We start from the raw sequence: 18721 nt of genomic DNA, 5'->3' as shown, positions 1-18721 counted from the left end.
AGCTTCTGATCTAATATTTTACATTTTTGTGATCATGTGATGAGGAATTTAATGAGAGAAGCACGAGCTTGCTCAGCATTCAGTAAGGAAAGATTACTATAAATCCAGAATCTGGCCAGAAGTGACTCACTTTTTGCTTTAAGGGAAACTTTAAGGGACTGAAAGATGACATTTCCTGAGAATCAGATGGCTGATTGGACAAGCAACTATGTTCCCTTAGAGTGTGGGCAACAGCACACTGCGCGAGTGGTGAACATGAAATCCTTGGTTGTGTGCTGAGTTTTGACCAATGCCCCCATAGACCAGGATGAGCGCAAGGCCTTGAAATGAAGCTTTGGACAATGCCTGCACCTGAGCTGAGAGTTGAGGATGCAGTAGAGTGGCCAAAGGTGAGGACATAACCCACTGGCGAAATGAAGATGTGTGTGGGAGAGAGAGCGGTGGTATCCCTTAGCTGGGAGTGAGTGAGATCCCTGTGGATATGTGATGGGTGAGTGAGTGTAATGGGGGGTGGATGAGAAGAGTGTCTTACTCTGGCAGATTGGGGATCATTCATGCTCTTGCGGCACTGTTCTTCTCTGCAACCCACGCTGGGCTGGTTTTTGCCCTGAGTGGGGGTACAGCATATCACAGCATGCCTTGGCCGCTTTGAGCCATCTCTCCAGGGAGGTGTCTGAAAACTTGGAACTGGATGTTTTGGCAACCATCATTTACTGGTGACCTACAAAATTTAGCTACTGTTTCAATGATTTCAGCACTAAGGATGGACAAATCAGAGGCTCCCACTGCCAGGGATAAGGCATGGCATCCGTAGATGAAAATATTTGACACTCAATCCCACACTGAAGCTGCCATTTCCATTGGCAGGCTCAATGCCTCTTTTCCCACCCGGCTTCAGCTTTTGCTGATTTCTGGGAAAATCTCACTCTTTGTCTTCAACACAGGTGTAGTTAACTCCATCCCACAACACGCTGCCGGCCACCAACTCAGCACAACTCCAATCTTGCCTGCGGGAGGAAAGGCCACCCGACAGCTAAAGAAGAAGCAGATGGAGTCCTCACTGAAGCACTAAGATGTGGTGTGGAGATGTCGGCGTTGGACTGGGATAAACACAGTAAGAAGTCTGACCTGGCGTTGTCAGACTTCTCACTAAGACATGGCAGGGAAACACCATTGTTTCCCGTATCTGGAAGGGGAGAACATGCCAGAGATGCCGTAATCATGAGCATCTTTGAGAAAATTACAGAGGAATTTCTCTGTCACCACAGGTCAGCACGAGAGTCCTTAATCACCTTTTTCCTGTGACTGAAGAGTTCCTCCCAGAGACGCATTGTGGATTCCACCCACTGAGGGGCACAATTGCCATGATCTTCACTGTGTGACATCTACAAGAGGAATGCAGGAACAGCACCAACCCTCGCACATGGTCTTCTTTGACCTCACAAAGAACCTTTGACCCTGTGAACTGTGAGGGATTATGGAGTGTCCTCCTCCGTTCCGGCTGCTCTGAAAAGTTTGTCACTGTCAACCGCCTGTTCCATATGCAAGCCTGATTAATGGAACCACAGTAAAAAGTCTCACAACATCAGGTTAGAGTCCAACAGGTTTATTTGGTAGCAGATGCCACTAGCTTTCAGAGCACTGCTCCTTCATCAAGTGAGTGGGAGTTCTGTTCACAAACATAGAACATAGAACATAGAACATTACAGCGCAGAACAGGCCCTTCGGCCCACGATGTTGCGCCGACCAGTTACAAAAACAATGACCCACTAGCCTATACCAATCCCTTTTCGTCCATAAACCTATCCAGAGATCTCTTAAACGCCCCCAAACTAGACGCATCTACAACTGCAGCAGGCAGGGCATTCCAATCCCTCACCACCCGCTGGGTAAAGAACCTACCCCTGACATCCGTCCTGTAGCTACCCCCCCTTAATTTAAAGTCATGCCCCCTCGTGCTAGCTTTCTCCATCCGAGGAAAAAGGCTATCACTATCCACCCTATCTAAACCTCTAATCATCTTATATGTTTCAATAAGATCCCCTCTTAGCCGCCTTCTTCCCAACGAAAACAACCCTAGATCCCTCAGTCTCTCCTCATAGGACCTCCCCACCATACCAGGCAACATCCTAGTAAACCTCCTCTGCACCCTCTCCAACGCCTCCACATCCTTCTTGTAATGCGGGGACCAGAACTGCACACAGTACTCCAAGTGCGGCCGCACTAGAGTAGTGTACAGTTGCAACATTACACTGCGACTCCTAAATTCAATCCCCCTACCAATAAACGCCAAGACACCGTACGCCTTCTTGACAACCTTATCTACTTGATTCCCAACTTTCAGGGATCTATGTACACACACACCTAGATCCCTCTGTTCATCCACACTATTCAAAGTCCTCCCGTTAGCCCTATACTCGACACATCTGTTGCTCCTACCAAAGTGAATTACCTCACACTTCTCCGCATTAAATTCCATCCGCCACCTCTCGGCCCAGCTCTGCAACCTATCTAAGTCTCCCTGCAGACTATGACACCCTTCCTCACAATCTACCACACCTCCAACTTTGGTGTCATCAGCAAATTTACTAATCCACCCAACTATACCCTCATCCAGATCATTAATAAAAATTACAAACAACAGTGGCCCCAAAACAGATCCCTGAGGCACACCACTCGTAACTGCACTCCATGATGAATATTTACCATCCACCACCACCCTCTGTCTCCTATCTGATAGCCAATTCCTGATCCAACTTCCTAGATTACCCACAATCCCATACATCTGCATTTTCTGCAGAAGCCTACCATGGTGAACCTTATCGAACGCCTTACTAAAATCCATGTATACCACGTCAACTGCCTTACCCCCATCCACCTCTTTGGTCACCTTCTCAAAAAACTCAATAAGGTTAGTAAGGCACGACCTACCTGCTACAAAACCATGCTGACTATTTCTAATCAATTCATTACACTCCAAATAACTATAAATCCTATCCCTAATAATTTTTTCTAAAACCTTGCCCACAACAGAAGTAAGACTCACCGGTCTATAATTCCCGGCAAAGTCTCTGTTCCCCTTCTTAAACAATGGGACAACATTCGCTATCCTCCAATCCTCCGGGACTACACCAGAGACCAATGACGACCTGAAGATCTGAGCCAGAGGCTCTGCAATCACCTCTCTAGCCTCCCAGAGAATCCTAGGGTAGATCCCATCCGGACCAGGGGACTTATCTATTTTCAGCCCCTCAAGAATTTCCAGCACATCCTCTTTATCAACCGTAATACTGTCTATTTTACACCCCTGCAACCCAATGTCCTCCTCAGCTATATTCATGTCCCCCTGCGTGAACACCGAAGAGAAATATTGGTTCAATACTTCTCCAATCTCCTCCGGTTCCACACACAACTTCCCCCTGCTGTCTGTAACTGGCCCTAATCTTGCCCTGACCAACCTTCTGTTCTTGACATACTTATAGAACGCCTTAGGATTCTCCTTAATCCTATCAGCCAAAGTCTTCTCATGTCCTCTTTTAGCCCTTCTCAACTCACTCTTCAACTCCCTCCTAGCCAATCTAAAGCTTTCTAGTGCACTATCTGAGCCCTCCAATCTCATCCGAACATAAGCCTCCTTTTTCTTTTTAACCATCGACTCAACTCTTTTAGTGCACCACGGTTCCCTAGATCTACCAAATCCACCATGCCTGACAGGGACATACCTATCAAGGACTCGCAGTAGCTGCTCCTTGAAAAAATTCCACATTTCAGATGTTCCCAGTCCCTGTAATCCCCTAATCCAATCCATGCTTCCTAATTCACTCCTGATAGCCTCATAATCGCCCTTACCCCAGCTAAAATTGCTGACCCGAGGTTCACGCCTATCTCTTCCCATCACTAAGGTGAACGTAACCGAATTGTGGTCACTATCACCAAAATGCACACCAACTTCCAAGTCTAGCACCTGGTCTGGCTCATTTCCCAGCACCAAATCCAATATAGCCTCACCTCTAGTTGGCCTGTCTACATACTGAGACAAAAAACCTTCCTGCACGCTTTGTACAAACACTGACCCCTCTAGCGAGCTAGAACTATAGCAACTCCAATCAATATTCGTAAAGTTAAAGTCCCCCATAACAATTACCCTATTACTTTCACTCCTAACCAGGATTGTCTCCGCAATCCTTTCCTCAACCTCTCTAGAACTTTTAGGAGGTCTATAAAAGACTCCCAACAGGGTGACCTCTCCTCTCCTATTTCTAATCTCCGCCCATACTACCTCAACTGACAAGTCCTCATCAAACTTTCTCTCCGACACTGTGATACAGTCCTTGACTAGCAATGCTACCCCACCCCCCCTTCTACCTTCTTCTCTACTCCGACTAAAGCATTTGTACCCCGGAACCTGCAACATCCATTCCTGACCCTGCTCTATCCATGTCAAAACAGGGTATATAAAGACACAAACTGAATTTACAGAATAATGATTGGAATGAGAGTCTTTACAGCTAATCAAGTCTTAAAGGTACAGACAATGTGAGTGGAGAGAGGGAGAGTTAAGTACAGGTTAAAGAGGTGTGTATTGTTTCCAGACAGGACAGTTGGCGAGATGTTGCAAGCCCTGGCAAGTCATGGGGGTTACAGATAGTGTGACATCAACCCAAGATCCTGGTTGAGGTCGTCCGCAAGTGTGCGGAACTTGGCTATCAGTCTCTGCTCAGCGACTCTGCGCTGTCGTGTGTTGTGAAGGCCGCCTTGGAGAATGCTTACCCGAAGATCAGAGGCCGAATGCCCGTGACTGCTGAAGTGTTTGCCAACAGGAAGGGAACAGACTTGCCTGGTGATTGTCGAGCGGTGTTCATTCATCTGTTGTGGTAGTGTCTGCACGGTCTTCCCAATGTACCATTCTTCGGGACATCCTTTCCTGCAGCATATCAGGTAGACAATGTTAGCTGAGTTGCAAGAGTATGTACTGTATATCTGTATGGCCCCAACCGGATCTTGGATTGATGTCACACTATCTGTAACCCCATGACTTGCCCGGACTTGCAAAATCTCACTAACTGTCCTGTCTGGAGACAATACACACCTCTTTAACCTGTGCTTAATCCTCTCCCCCACTCACATTTCCGTATCTTTAAGACTTGATTACCTGTAAAGACTTGCATTCCAATCACTATTCTATAAATTGAGCTTGTGTCTTTATATGCTCTGTTTGTGAATAGAACTCCCACCCGCCTGATGAAGGAGCAGCGCTCCGAAAGCTAGTGGCGTTTGCTACCAAATAAACCTGTTGGACTTTAACCTGGTGTTGTGAGACTTCTTACTGTGTTTATCCCAGTCCAACGCTGGCATCTGCAGATAATGGATTCACCACAGATCCAATTCACTTTCAGACTGGGATCGAGCAAAGCTGTGTCATTGCACTGATTCTTTTCTCGATTTTCCTTGCTGCAATGCTCCATCACACTCTCAGCAAGCTCCCCACTGGAGTGGAGCTAAACTACAGGATAAACAGGAATTTGTTCAACATTCCTCGCCAGAAGACCAGTTCCAAGGTCACCTCATCCTCGGTTTCTGAACGACAGAATGTAGACGATGCTTGTGTCTGCGCACACTCTATAGCCGAGCTCCAAACCATTGTCAACAACATAGAACATTACAGCGCAGTACAGGCCCTTCGGCCCTCGATGTTGCGCCGACCAGTGGAACCAATCTAATGACCCTCTAACCTAAACTATTCCAATGTTATCCATATGCCTATCCACTGACCATTTGAACACCCTTAAAGTTGGCAAGTCCACAACTGCTGCAGGCAGGGCATTCCACGCCCTTACATAAGAACATAAGAAATAGGAGCAGGAGTAGGCCATCTAGCCCTTCGAGCCTGCCCCGCCATTCAATAAGATCATGGCTGATCTGTCGTGGCTCAGTTCCACATTCCTGCCCTCTCCCCATAACCCTTAATCCCCTCTCTTATCAAAAACCCATCAACCCGCTTCTTAAAAATATTTAGCGAGGCAGCCTCCACCACTTCAACGGGCAGAGAATTCCAGAGATTCACCACCCTTTGAATGAAGAAGTTCCTCCTCTACTCCGTTCTAAACCGCCCCCCCTTTATCTTGAGGCTGTGCCCCCCAGTTCTACTGTCCTTTCTGAGCGGGAAGAGTCTCTCCACCTCTATCCTATCCCTCCCATTCATCATCTTATTCGTCTCAATGAGATCTCCCCTCATTCTTCTAAACTCTAACGAGTACAAGCCTAATTTACCCTCTGAGTAAAGAACCTACCTCTGACATCCGTCCTATAATTATCACCCCTCAATTTAAAGCTATGCCCCCTCGTGTTAGCCATCACCATCCGAGGTAAAAGGCTCTCACTGTCCACCCTATCCAATCCTTTGATCTTCGTGTATGCTTCACCAAGATGTACCAGAGTATGGGCCTTACACTAAACATCAATGAGACAAATGTTCCGTAGCAGCGTTCTGGCACCACACAGCACTGTCACCCTTCGGTGTGCTGCCCCCGGCACCCAGCGTTGCCCCCGGGTACCCAGCGCTGCTCCCCGGCACATTACACTGCCCCCGGCACACAGCATTGTCACCCTTCAGTGTGCAAATACAACCTTTGCCTGCCTGAGTAAGAGAGATTTTGATAGCCAGAGCCTCAGACCTGGCACAAAGCTCATGGTCTACAGAGCAGTAGTGACACTTCCCCTCCTGTATGGCTCAGAGCTGTGGACTGTGTACAGCATGCACCTCAAAATCCTGGAGAAACACCATCAGCACTACACATCTTTGTTGTAAACTCTCCTGGCTCCATCTATCACTGACCTTCTCTCCTTCAGCTGCTGCATCTCCTGTGATACAGTATAAAATCTATTACATTCACCCTCTCATTATCGCTGAAGAAGAGTTATACGGACTCAGTAAATTAACTGTGTTTCTGTCTCCACAGATGCTGCCAGACCTGGTGAGCTTTTCCAGCTTTTTCTGTTTTGGTTTGAGAATGTTTTGAGCTGGGACAGACAGATTTTTGATCTTTTAAGGAATAAAGGGATCTGGGAAGCAGGAGGGAAGTGGATGTTTGGCAGATGATCAGCCTTGATGGTGTTGAATGGTGGGCTAGAGTCCTGCTTCTATTTCTAATGTTCCGATTGCCTTGCCACAAAGTTTTTCTTCATACTAGTAATGTATGAGTATGAAGTATATTGTGTGAGTATGAATGTGAGTTTCACATTGCTATGATCTCTGGCATATCTTTTAACGTTTATCGTGAACGTTTGGGGAGTGAGAGTGGCCCAGGATAAACAGTCACACATATTATTGAGTGGATTTACACTGGAAATCTCTGAGGCTGCTCTCAGGTTTACTGCAGAAGTGGAAAGCCACCATCCTATTTCCAGCCAGATTTGTAATCAGATTTATTTGCATTTAATTGCAGAAGATACATTGAAACTAGCAGGCTCAGCAAGCGCAATGGGCCAAATGGCCTCCTCCTCGTAGAATCATAGACCTAGACAGCTCAGAAGGAGGTCATTCGGCCCATTGCCTTGTCTGTTTGGAAGAGTTATTCCGTTATTCTCACTTGCCTGCTCTCCCCCGAGCCCTGCAGATGTATTTCCCTTCAAGAACGTATCTAACACACTATTGAATGTTATTATTGAATCTGCTTCCATTGTCCTTTCAGGAACAGTATTTCTAATCACAACAACTCATTGCATAGATAATGGTTCTTCATGTTGCTTCTGGTTCTCAGCCAATCACTTTAAATTTGCGCTGTCTGGTTATTGACTCCCCATAGAACCACTTCAGTCTTGTTTATTCTATCAAACTCCTTGTCGTTTTAAACACCTCTATCAGATCTTCTCTTTATCTTCTCTACTCTAAAGTAAACAACACCAGCTTATCCATTCTCTTTGCTGTACTTCATTGGCTGAAAAGCACTCTGAGACATTGTATGCTGTATATTTCGCAGTTCTTAATTTACAGTGCCATTTTATAACATCGCCTCGGCAGCATTCTCCAAAATCTTGACATCTTCTTTAAAGTCTGGGTCCAGAAATGAAAATATTTTAGAAGGATTTATCCTCTACTTCTTTATTTCTAAAGCTCAGGATCCATTCTACTTCTTTAACCACTTTCTCCACCTGCCTTACCACCTTCAAAGACCTAGTTACATTCACATGCCCTGGGCTGGATTTTACAGATTGCTGCAGTTCCTGCCTCCCGTCCAGTTACAAGGAGCTTGTCCATAATCCCGATGGCTGCCCCACAGCAATTTAACACTGAGGTCATTTTAATTTCTTTGCTCATGTTCTCCTGCAAATTCCATGTTCAATTTTATGGTTGACTTTGAAAGTGGACCCCCAGGAATCTGTGAGTTTTAATATCAATTATTCATCCATGTTACGTTCTTGAAATTGACCTTTTATGTCTGTTGTAGGCCACTTACCAACTCTTTATGATTTCCACTTTGATGATGTGAAACTGAAATGGGTTCCCTGGAACAAACTTGTGCCTAAATATGTGCATGACCCTCAAGTCAAATTTATCGATATTCTTGGTAAGTTTTATCTTTAAACAGGGTACAGGTGTACAGCATGTTTGATACTAGATCCAGAATGCTAGGATTGAAGTCTATTCTCTTTGTTATTGTCAGTATATTTTATGGAACAGGTTTAGTTGGATGAAATTCAATTCCTAATGGGCATCAACTGAAAACACATCTATACATCACTGGAATCATGGTGTGCGGAAGAGGCCCTTTGGCCCATCAGGTCCGCACCAACACGCAAGAAACACCTGAAATCCCACCTAATCCCATTTACCAGCTGAAGGGGGAGGGTTACATCGAACATAGAATGCCACAGCACAGTACAGGCCCTTCCCTATCATTCTGGTGTGCTCTATGTGCCTACTCAATAACCGCTTGAAAGTTCCTAAAGTGTCCGACTCCACTATCACAGCAGGCAGTCCATCCCACACCCCAACCACTCTCTGAGTGAAGAATCTACCTTGGACATCCCTCCTATATCTCCCACCATGGTCCTTATAGTTATGCCACCTAGTAACAGCTACATCCACCCAAGGAAATAGTCTCTGAACGTCCACTCTATCTCCCTCATCACCTTATAAACCTCTGTTAAGTCGCTTCTCATCCTCCTCCGCTCCAAAGAGAAAAGCCCCAGATCCCTCAACCTTTCCTCGTAAGACCTACCCTCCAAACCAGGCAGCATCCTGATAAATCTCCTCTGCACTCTCTCCAATGCTTCCACATCCTTCTTATAGTGAGGTGACCAGAACTGAACACAATATTCCAAATGTGATTTCACCAATATCTGGTATAGTTGCAGAATAATCCCACAGCTCTTAAACTCAAACACCCTGTTAATAAACACGAACACGCTATAAGCCTTCTTCACGGCTCTATCCATTTGAGCCGCAACCTTCAGAAATCTGTAGATATGAACCCCAGATTCATATCCACATTCCCTTCACATTCTTTAGAACCCTGCAGTTGACCCTGTAATCCAAGTTCGTCCTACCAAAATGAATCACCTCGCACTTATCAGGGTTAAAATCCATCTGCCACTTTTTGGCCTAGCTCTGCATCCTATCAATGTCTGTTTGCAGCCTGCAAGAGCCCTCCACCTCATCCACTATTCCACCAGTCTTCGTGTCATCCGAAAATTCACTAACCCACCCTTCAGCCCCCTCTTCCAAGCCATTGATAAAAATCACAAATAACAGAGGACCCAGCACTGACCCCTGTGGTACACCGCTGGTAACTGGCCTCCAGTCTGAAAATTTTCCTTTCACCACCACCCTCTGTTTCTATGATACGGCCAGTTACTTATCCAATCGGCCAAATTTCCTTCTATCCCACACATCCTTACTTTCTTCATGAGCCTACCATGGGGAACCTTATCAAACGCCTTACTAAAATCCATGTATACGACATCAACTGCTCTATCTTCGTCCACACACTTAGTTACCTCCTCAAAGAGTTCAATCAAATTTGTGAGGCAGGAGTTACCCCTCATGAAACCATGCTGACTATCTCGGATTAAACTGCATCTTTCCAAATGGTCATAAATCCTATCTCTCAGGACCATTAACTTACTGACCACTGAAGTAAGACTAACTGGCCTATAATTACCAGGGTCATTCCTATTTCCTTTCTTGAACAGAGGAACAACATTTGCCACTCTCCATTCCTCTCACACGATCCCCATGGACAGTGAGGACCCAAAGATCAAAGCTAAAAGCTCTGCAATCTCATGCCTTGCCTCCCAAAGGCCCCTAGGATGTATCCCATCTGGCCCAGGGGACTTATCGATCCTCAGGATTTTCAAAATTCAATACATCTTCCCTCAGAACATCTACCTCCTCCATCCTATCAGCCTGTAACACACTCCCATCCTCAAAAACATGGCCCCTCTCCTTAGTGAACACTGAAGAAAAGTATTCATTCAACGCTTCACCTATCTCTTCTGACTCCATGCACAAGTTTTCACCACTATCCTTGACTGGCCCTAACCTCACCCTGGTCATTCTTTTATTTCTCGCGTAAGAGTAAAAAGCCTTGGGGTTTTCTTTTATCCAACCCGCCAAGGTCTTCTCATGCCCCTTCCGAGCTCTCCTAAGCGTTTTCTTTAACTCATTCCTGGCTACCTTGTAACTCTCAAGTGACCCAACTGAATCTTATTCTCTTAGTGAAAGACAGTATGCCGGTTAAAAATGTTTTTTATTGGCTAACATGTGCTGGGAGAAAGGCAGCTGGACCACTGGCTCCTTTGTGTAGTCTAAAATGCAATGGCAGAATGGTTATACGTTTTCGACTGTTCATTTCTCCTGTCTACCTTGTCATCCTAACTGGATGCTCCAACTGCATCAGTACAGGTTATTTACCTTGGCCAACTGCATTCTACCTCCTAGTAGAATTTGGAATTCGTTGGTCTATAAAGCCCAGAGGTTCCTGAACACTGTTGCTAATAACCTGCTCACCAATGCTTGAATTGGGTTCCACCAAGATCACTCAGCATTGAACCTCATTTCAGCCATGGTCCAAAAATGGACAAAAAATGCTGAATGCTCGTGTTGAGCTGCGGTGAGAGTGACTGTCTTTGACATGAAGGCAACATTTGACTGAGTGTTTCATCAAGGAGCCTGACCAAAACTGGAGTCAATGGGAATTGTTGGAAACTTTCCACTGGTTGGAGTAATACTGGCACAAAGAAATATGGTTGTGTTGATGGAGACCTGTGATCTCAGTCCCAGGATATCAATGCAGTGTTCCTCAAGTTGATACTTTAGTTCGTTGATGACTTTCCCTCCATCATAAGATTAGAAGAGGAGATATTTGCTAATGATTGCGGTGTGTTCAGAAATCAGCAGTAGCTCAAATTGTCTATGAAGCAGCCCATGTCAATGTGCAGCAAGAGCTGACGAAATCCAGGCTTGGGCTGAGTGGCAAGTTACATTCACCACACAAGTGCAGGGCAATGAGCATCTCTGACAAAAGATTATTTAACCACCTCTCTTTGACTTTCAATGACATTGTATCACTATCAACAAACTGGGAGCTACCATCGACCACAAACGTAACTGGTGGGAACACCACCACTTGCAAATTCCCTTCCAAATCACACATGATGCTGACTTGGAACTATATCACCATCCCTTCACTGTTGCTGGGTCAAGATCCAGAAACAACTTCCCTACACCACATGGAATGCAGTGATTCAAGAAAGCAGCTCACAATTACCACCTTCTCAAGGGCTGTTAGGAATGGGCAATAAATGTTGGCCTTGCCAGCAATGCCCACATCACATCAATGAATTAAATGAACAGCAGTGAAGTGAGCTTTAATTTAGCTATATCCTACCAGCTCTAGGACTATTTGATGAACACAGACAAGATTTATAAATAAATGCTATAAAGAAACTTTCCAATTTGCATTATAGCGGGCGAGTAAAATAATGTAATTTGGGATAAATCTATTTCACATGAACTAACAAATTTGCTTTTGACTTGCTGATCTTGTGACATTGTCAAGTGTAGTCTTCAAGTGAAGTGGACTTGGAGATAAGGATTTATAATAGGCTTTATAATAGGAAAAATTGACAGAAGTTTTCTCAGATGTAATATTTTTAGTATATGTAAATATTGAAATAAATCAGCAAGTTTTGCACCTTTAAACTTTGTGTAATCATTTCTAGTTCCTACTGTTGATACGACACGCGTCAGTTGGCTGCTTGAGCAGATGGTGAAAATTAAACATCCTGTACTGCTTGTGGGAGAATCTGGTACTTCCAAGACAGCTACAACACAGAACTTCCTTAGGAACCTGAACACAGAAGTTAATGTACGTACCACAACCGTCTCCACATCCTGTCACTGTTCCTTCCTCAGAGAGATTTGCAGTGAGCTCTCCCAGGGGTTAGCAATTTATTATTGATGCTGGAAATCTGAAAATGCTGGATAAACTCTGCAGGTCTGGCAGCATCTGCAGAGAGATAAACACAGTTAATATTTCAGGTCCAATGATCCTTGTATAAAGCTGAAAAAGGATTGAAATATGATGAATTATAAACTTGAAAAGGGGTGGGGCAAAATAGAAGATCAGTGATGGGTTGGAATTAAGGGGAGATTGATGAAGATTTTGTGGACAGAGGGACTGCTAATGGTGCCATTAGGGACTGAACAGCGTTAATAGTGACATAAAGGTAGGATAGCAGAATTTGTTAATGGGAAAACTGAGGCCAGTGCTCAGTGGGAGACAAACTGAACAACAAGAGGCAGTGGCCTTGTGAGGAAGATTGTGTTGGGACAAGCCAGGGAAACCAAAGAACAGAAACAGCTGGGAGTGTTCTCCTTAGAGAAAGTTGAAAAAAATATTAGTGGCATTCAAAATAATTAGGGGTTTTGATGGAACAAATAGAGAGGAACTGTTTCTTTTGGTAAGAAGGATGGTAGCCAGAGGATATCGATTTAGCACTGCCGGTTAGTGATTAGCCTCACAGTGCCAGGAACCCGAGTTCAATTCTGGCCTCGGGCCAATATGGAGTCACATTCCACCATTCATTACGATAATGGCTGATCATCCAACTCAATAGGCTAATCCTGCTTCTTCCCCACCACCTTTGATCCCATTTGCCTGAAGTACTATATACAGCCGCCTCTTGAATACATTAGAGTTATAGAGTCATAGAGGTTTACAGCATGGAAACAGCCCCTTTGGCCCAACTTGTCCATCCATGCCACCCTTTTTTTAAACCCCGAAGCTAATCCCATTTGCCCAGATTTGGCTCATATCCCTCTATACTCATCTTAACCATTCTCCCCCACTGTGTCTACGTGGGTTTCCTCTGGGTGCTCTGGTTTCCTCCTACAGTCCGAAAGATGTGCTGGTTAAGTTGATTGGTCATGGTAAATTGCTCCTTAGTATTAAGGGTTGTCAGGGTGATTAGAAAGGTAAAAATGTGGGGTTATGGTGATAGGAACAGGATGGGATCATTGTTGGTGCAGACTCAATGGGCCGAATGGCCTCCTTCTGCACTGTAGGATTCTATGATTCTATAAACATGTAACTGTCTAAATGCTTTTTAAAAGACAAAATTGTACCCACCTCTACTATTATCCCTGGCAGCTTGTTTCAGACACTCACCACCTTCTGTGTGAAAAAATTGCCCCTCTGGACACTTTTGTATCTCTCCCCTCTCACCTTAAACCTATGTCCTCTAGTTTCAGACTCCCCTACCTTTGGGAAAAGATATTGACTATCTGGCTGATCTGTGCCTCTCATTATTTTATAGACCTCTATGAGGTCACCCCTCAGCCCTCTATGCTCCAGAGAAAAAAGTCCCAGTGAATCCAGCCTCTCCTTATAACTCAAACCATCAAGTCCCGGTAGCATCCTAGTAAATCTTTTCCACACTCTTTCTAGTTTAATAATATCCTTTCCATACTAGGGTGACCAGAACTATACACAGTATTCCAAGTGTGGCCTTACCAATGTCTTGTACAACTTCAACAAGACATCCCAACTCCTGTATTCAATGTTCTGACCCATGAAACCAAACATGCTGAATGCCTTCTTCACCACTCTGTCCACCTGTGACTCCACTTTCAAGGAGCTATGAACGTGTACCCCTAGATTTCTTAGTTACTGTTAGGTGGATTGGGCATGCTAAATTGACCCTTGCGCCAGGGGATTAAATATGGGGGTAAATATGTGGGGTTATGAGAATATGGCCTGGGTGGTATTGTGGCCGGTGCAGACGCGATGGGCAGAATGGCCTCCTTCCACACTGTAGGAAATCTATGATTTAAAATAATTGGCAAAGTAACTGAAGGGGAGATAAGGAGACATTTCCCCATACAGAGGCTTGTTTAGATTTAAGTACACTAGCTGAAAGAGTGATGGGATCAGATTCCAATGACAGTGCAAAAGGTAGTTAGATATGTAGGATTGTGGGGCAAAAGCTGTGTGGGACTAGATGAGAGAGCTCTTTCACAAAGGTGACACAAGCATGATGGGCTGAATGGTCATCTTTTGTGCTGCAAGATTCTGTGATTTTTCTCTATAGCTATCAGTCATTGTAGTTTGACATGTAAGGAATTTTATTAAGTTTTTTTCATTATTCAGCTATTGTTGACAATCAACTTCTCATCTCGCACCACCTCGATGGATGTACAAAGAAACCTAGAGGCAAATGTAGAGAAACGAACCAAAGTTACCTATGGACCTCCGATGGGAAAACGCCTCTTAGTCTTCATTGATGACATGAACATGCCACGGGTAGGCGGGATACTTGTGTATTTATCATAAATTAGGCAAGGAAGAGATTTTTCTTATACAATTGAACACTGATCATTCCACATTACAACCAAGAACACAGGAAGGAATAATTTTGGAAGTAGGCTGGTGGGGAAAGAACTGAATGTATAAAATATTTTAAAAGTGGTCCTATTTTTAAGCTTTAGTGTTGTGATCATGTGATTGCAGTGCACTCAGCAATATTCTGATTCTTTAGCAACAACCATTAAAAAAAAGCTATTACCACGCGAGAAGGGGATAAAACCAGCTCATTTGAATGAGATAGTCTGTTAGGAACACACAAGGAACAACGGCAGGTGTAGACCAGAAGGCTCCTTGAGTCTGTCCCGCTATTCAGTATGATGATGGCTATCTTTGACCACAATTCGGTTACGTTCATCTTAGTGATGGAAAGGGATAGGCATGAACCTCGGGTCAGTAGTTTTAGCTGGGGGAAGGGTAATTATGAGGCTATTAGGAGAGAATTAGGAAGCATAGGTTGGACTAGGAGACTACAGGGACTGGGAACGTCTGAAATGTGGAGTTTTTTCAAGGACCAGCTACTGCGAGTCCTTGATAGGTATGTCCCTGTCAGGCAAGGAGGAATTGGTCAAGCTAGGGAACCGTGGTGCACTAAAAAAGTTGATTCGTTGGTTAAAAAGAAAAAGGAGGCTTCTGTTCGGATGAGACTTGAGGGCTCAGGTAGTGCACTAGAAAGCTTTAGATTGGCTAGGAGGGAGTTGAAGAGTGAGTTAAGAAGGGCTAAAAGAGGACATGAGAAGACTTTGGCTGATAGGATCAAGGAGAATCCTAAGGCGTTCTATAGGTATGTTAAGAACAGAAGGTTGGTTAGGGCAAGATTAGGGCCAGTTACAGACAGCAGAGGGAAGTTGTGAGTGTAACCGGAAGAGATTGGAGAGGCATTGAACCAATATTTCTCTTCGGTGTTCACGCAGGGGAACATGAATGTAGGTGAGAACACTGGGTTACAGGGTTGTAAACTAGACAGTATTGCAGTTGATAAGGAGGATGTGCTGGATACTCTTGAGGGTTTGAAAATAGATAAGTCCCCTGGTCCGGACGGGATTTACCCTAGGATTCTCTGGGAGGCAAGAGAGGTGATTGCAGAGCCTCTGGCTCTGATCTTCAGGTCGTCGTTGGTCTCAGGTATAGTACCGGAAGATTGGAGGATAGCGAATGTTGTCCCATTGTTTAAGAAGGGGAACAGAGACTTCCCCGGGAATTATAGACCAGTGAGTCTTACTTCTGTTGTGGGTAAGGTTTTAGAAAAAATTATTAGGGATAGGATTTATAGTTATTTGGAGAGTAATGAATTGATTGGAGATAGTCAGCATGGTTTTGTAGCGGGTAGGTCGTGCCTTACTAACCTTATTGAGTTTTTTGAGAAAGTGACCAAAGAGGTGGATGGGGGTAAGGCAGTTGACGTGGTGTATATGGATTTTAGTAAGGCGTTTGATAAGATTCACCATGGTAGGCTTCTGCAGAAAATGCAAATGTATGGGATTGAGGGTAATCTAGGAAATTGGATCAGGAATTGGCTAGCAGATAGGAGACAGAGGGTGGTGGTTGATGGTAAATATTCGTCATGGAGTTCAGTTACGAGTGGTGTGCCTCAGGGATCTGTTTTGGGGCCACGGCTGTTTGTAATTTTTATTAATGATCTGGATGAGGGTATAGTTGGGTGGATTAGTAAATTTGCTGATGACACCAAAGTCGAAGGTGTGGTAGATAGTGAGGAAGGGTGTCATAGTTTGCAGGGAGACTTAGACAGGTTGCAGAGCTGGGCCGAGAGGTGGCGGATGGAGTTTAATGCGGAGAAGTGTGAGGTAATTCACTTTGGTAGGAATAACAGTTGTGTCGAGTATAGGGCTAACGAAAGGACTCTGAATAGTGTGGATGAACAGAGGGATCTAGGTGTATGTGTACATAGATCCCTGAAAATTGGGAATCGAGTAGATAAGGTTGTTACGAAGGCATACGGTGTCTTGGCGTTTATTGGTAGGGGGATTGAATTTAGGAGTCGCAGTGTCATGTTGCAACTGTACACAACTCTGGTGCGGCCGCACTTGGAGTATTGTGTACAGTTCTGGTCCCCACATCCAAGATTGGGGGAAAGGCAAATTGTGCGGAGGGTGTGGAGAGTCTGCAGAAGGATCTAGATAGGCTGGGCGAATGGGCCAGGAAATGGCAAATGGAATTTAATGTTGGCAAGTGTGAGGTGGTCCACTTTGGTAGGAAGAATGGTAGGAAGGACTATTACTTACGTGGCGAAAAACTGCAGCAGGCGACAGTGCAGAGGGACCTCGGGGTCCTTGTGCATGAGTCGCAAAAACCCAGCTTGCAGGTGCAGCAGGTGGTCAGGAAGGCAAATGGGATGCTGGCCTTCATAGCGAGGGGGATTGAATATAAAAGTAGGGAGGTCTTGCTGCAGCTGTATAGGGCATTGGTGAGGCCGCAGCTGGAGTACTGTGTGCAGTTTTGGGCGTCGCACCTGCGCAAGGATATTTTGGCCCTGGAGGGAGTGCAGAGGAGGTTTACTAGGCTGATACCGGAGTTGAGGGGATTGAGCTATGAGGAGAGGCTGAATAAACTAGGCTTGTACTCGTTAGAGTTTAGAAGAATGAGGGGAGATCTCATTGAGACGTATAAGATGATGAATGGGATGGATAGGATAGAGGTGGAGAGACTCTTCCCGCTCAAAAAAGACAGTAGGACTAGGGGGCACAGCCTCAAGATAAAGGGGAGGCGGTTTAGAACGGAGTTGAGGAGGAACTTCTTCACTCAAAGGGTGGTGAATCTCTGGAATTCTCTGCCCATTGAAGTGGTGGAGGCTGCCTCGCTAAATATTTTTAAGAAGCGGGTTGATGGGTTCTTGATAAGAGAGGGGATTAAGGGTTATGGGGAGAGGGCGGGAAAGTGGAACTGAGCCACAACAGATCAGCCATGATCTTATTGAATGGCGGGGCAGGCTCGAAGGGCTAGATGGCCTACTCCTGCTCCTATTTCTTATGTTCTTATGTTCTTATGTTCTTATAGGAAGGATGTGGAGGCTTTGGAGAGGGTGCAGAGGAGGTTTACCAGGATGTTGCCTGGTATGGAGGGGAGGTCCTATGAGGAGAGACTGAGGGATTTGGGGTTGTTTTCGCTAGAAAGAAGGCGGCTAAGAGGGGATCTTATTGAAACATATAAGATGATTAGAGGTTTAGATAGGGTGGATAGTGATAGCCTTTTTCCTCGGATGGAGAAAGCTAGCACGAGGGGGCATGGCTTTAACTTAAGGGGTGGTAGTTATAGGACGGATGTCAGGGGTAGGTTCTTTACCCAGAGGGTGGTGAGGGATTGGAATGCCCTGCCTGCTGCAGTTGTAAATGCGCCTAGTTTGGGGGCGTTTAAGAGATCCGTGGATAGGTTTATGGATGAAAAGGGATTGGTTTAGGTTAGAGGGTCATTGTTTTTTTAACTGGTCGGCGCAACATCGTGGGCCGAAGGGCCTGTTCTGCGCTGTAATGTTCTATGTTCTATGTTCATCTCTACGTTCACACTTGCTCTGCATCTTGTTAAACTTGGCACCATTATACAATGAAGATGATCAACACTGACAGGAACACAGTTCCCCATAGTGAAAGAAGATTACAGGAATAAAGTTTCGCTTAAAGTTTATTCATTATCAGTCACAAGTAAGGCTTACATTAACACTGCAATGAAGTTACTGTGAGATTCCCTTAGTCACCACATTCCGGTGTCTGTTCGGGTCAATGCATCTAGTCAGCACATCTTTCAGACTGTGGGAGGAAACTAGAGCACCCGGAGGAAACACACGCAGACACGGGGAGAATGTGCAAATTCCGCTCAGACTGTGACCCAAGCCGGGAGTC

General features: G+C 45.0%; 1 protein-coding gene across 1 annotated transcript in view; it reads left to right on the top strand.

Moving 5' to 3' along the window:
* dnah10 (dynein axonemal heavy chain 10) overlaps positions 1-18721 on the top strand; it is a 337567-nt gene that overhangs the window by 176776 nt on the left and 142070 nt on the right. The window contains exons 44-46 of the mRNA XM_080207920.1: positions 8448-8567; positions 12226-12371; positions 14655-14807. Of these exons, the coding sequence (XP_080064046.1) occupies positions 8448-8567; positions 12226-12371; positions 14655-14807 (419 nt within the window). The remainder of the gene's footprint in view (positions 1-8447; positions 8568-12225; positions 12372-14654; positions 14808-18721) is intronic.

This window comes from Carcharhinus amblyrhynchos, chromosome 20 (genome assembly GCF_965287045.1).
Source record: "Carcharhinus amblyrhynchos chromosome 20, sCarAmb.v2.hapA, whole genome shotgun sequence".
Taxonomy (NCBI): domain Eukaryota; kingdom Metazoa; phylum Chordata; class Chondrichthyes; order Carcharhiniformes; family Carcharhinidae; genus Carcharhinus; species Carcharhinus amblyrhynchos.
The sequence above is the reverse complement of the archived record's forward strand: the minus strand, read 5'-3'. Positions and strand labels throughout refer to the sequence as shown.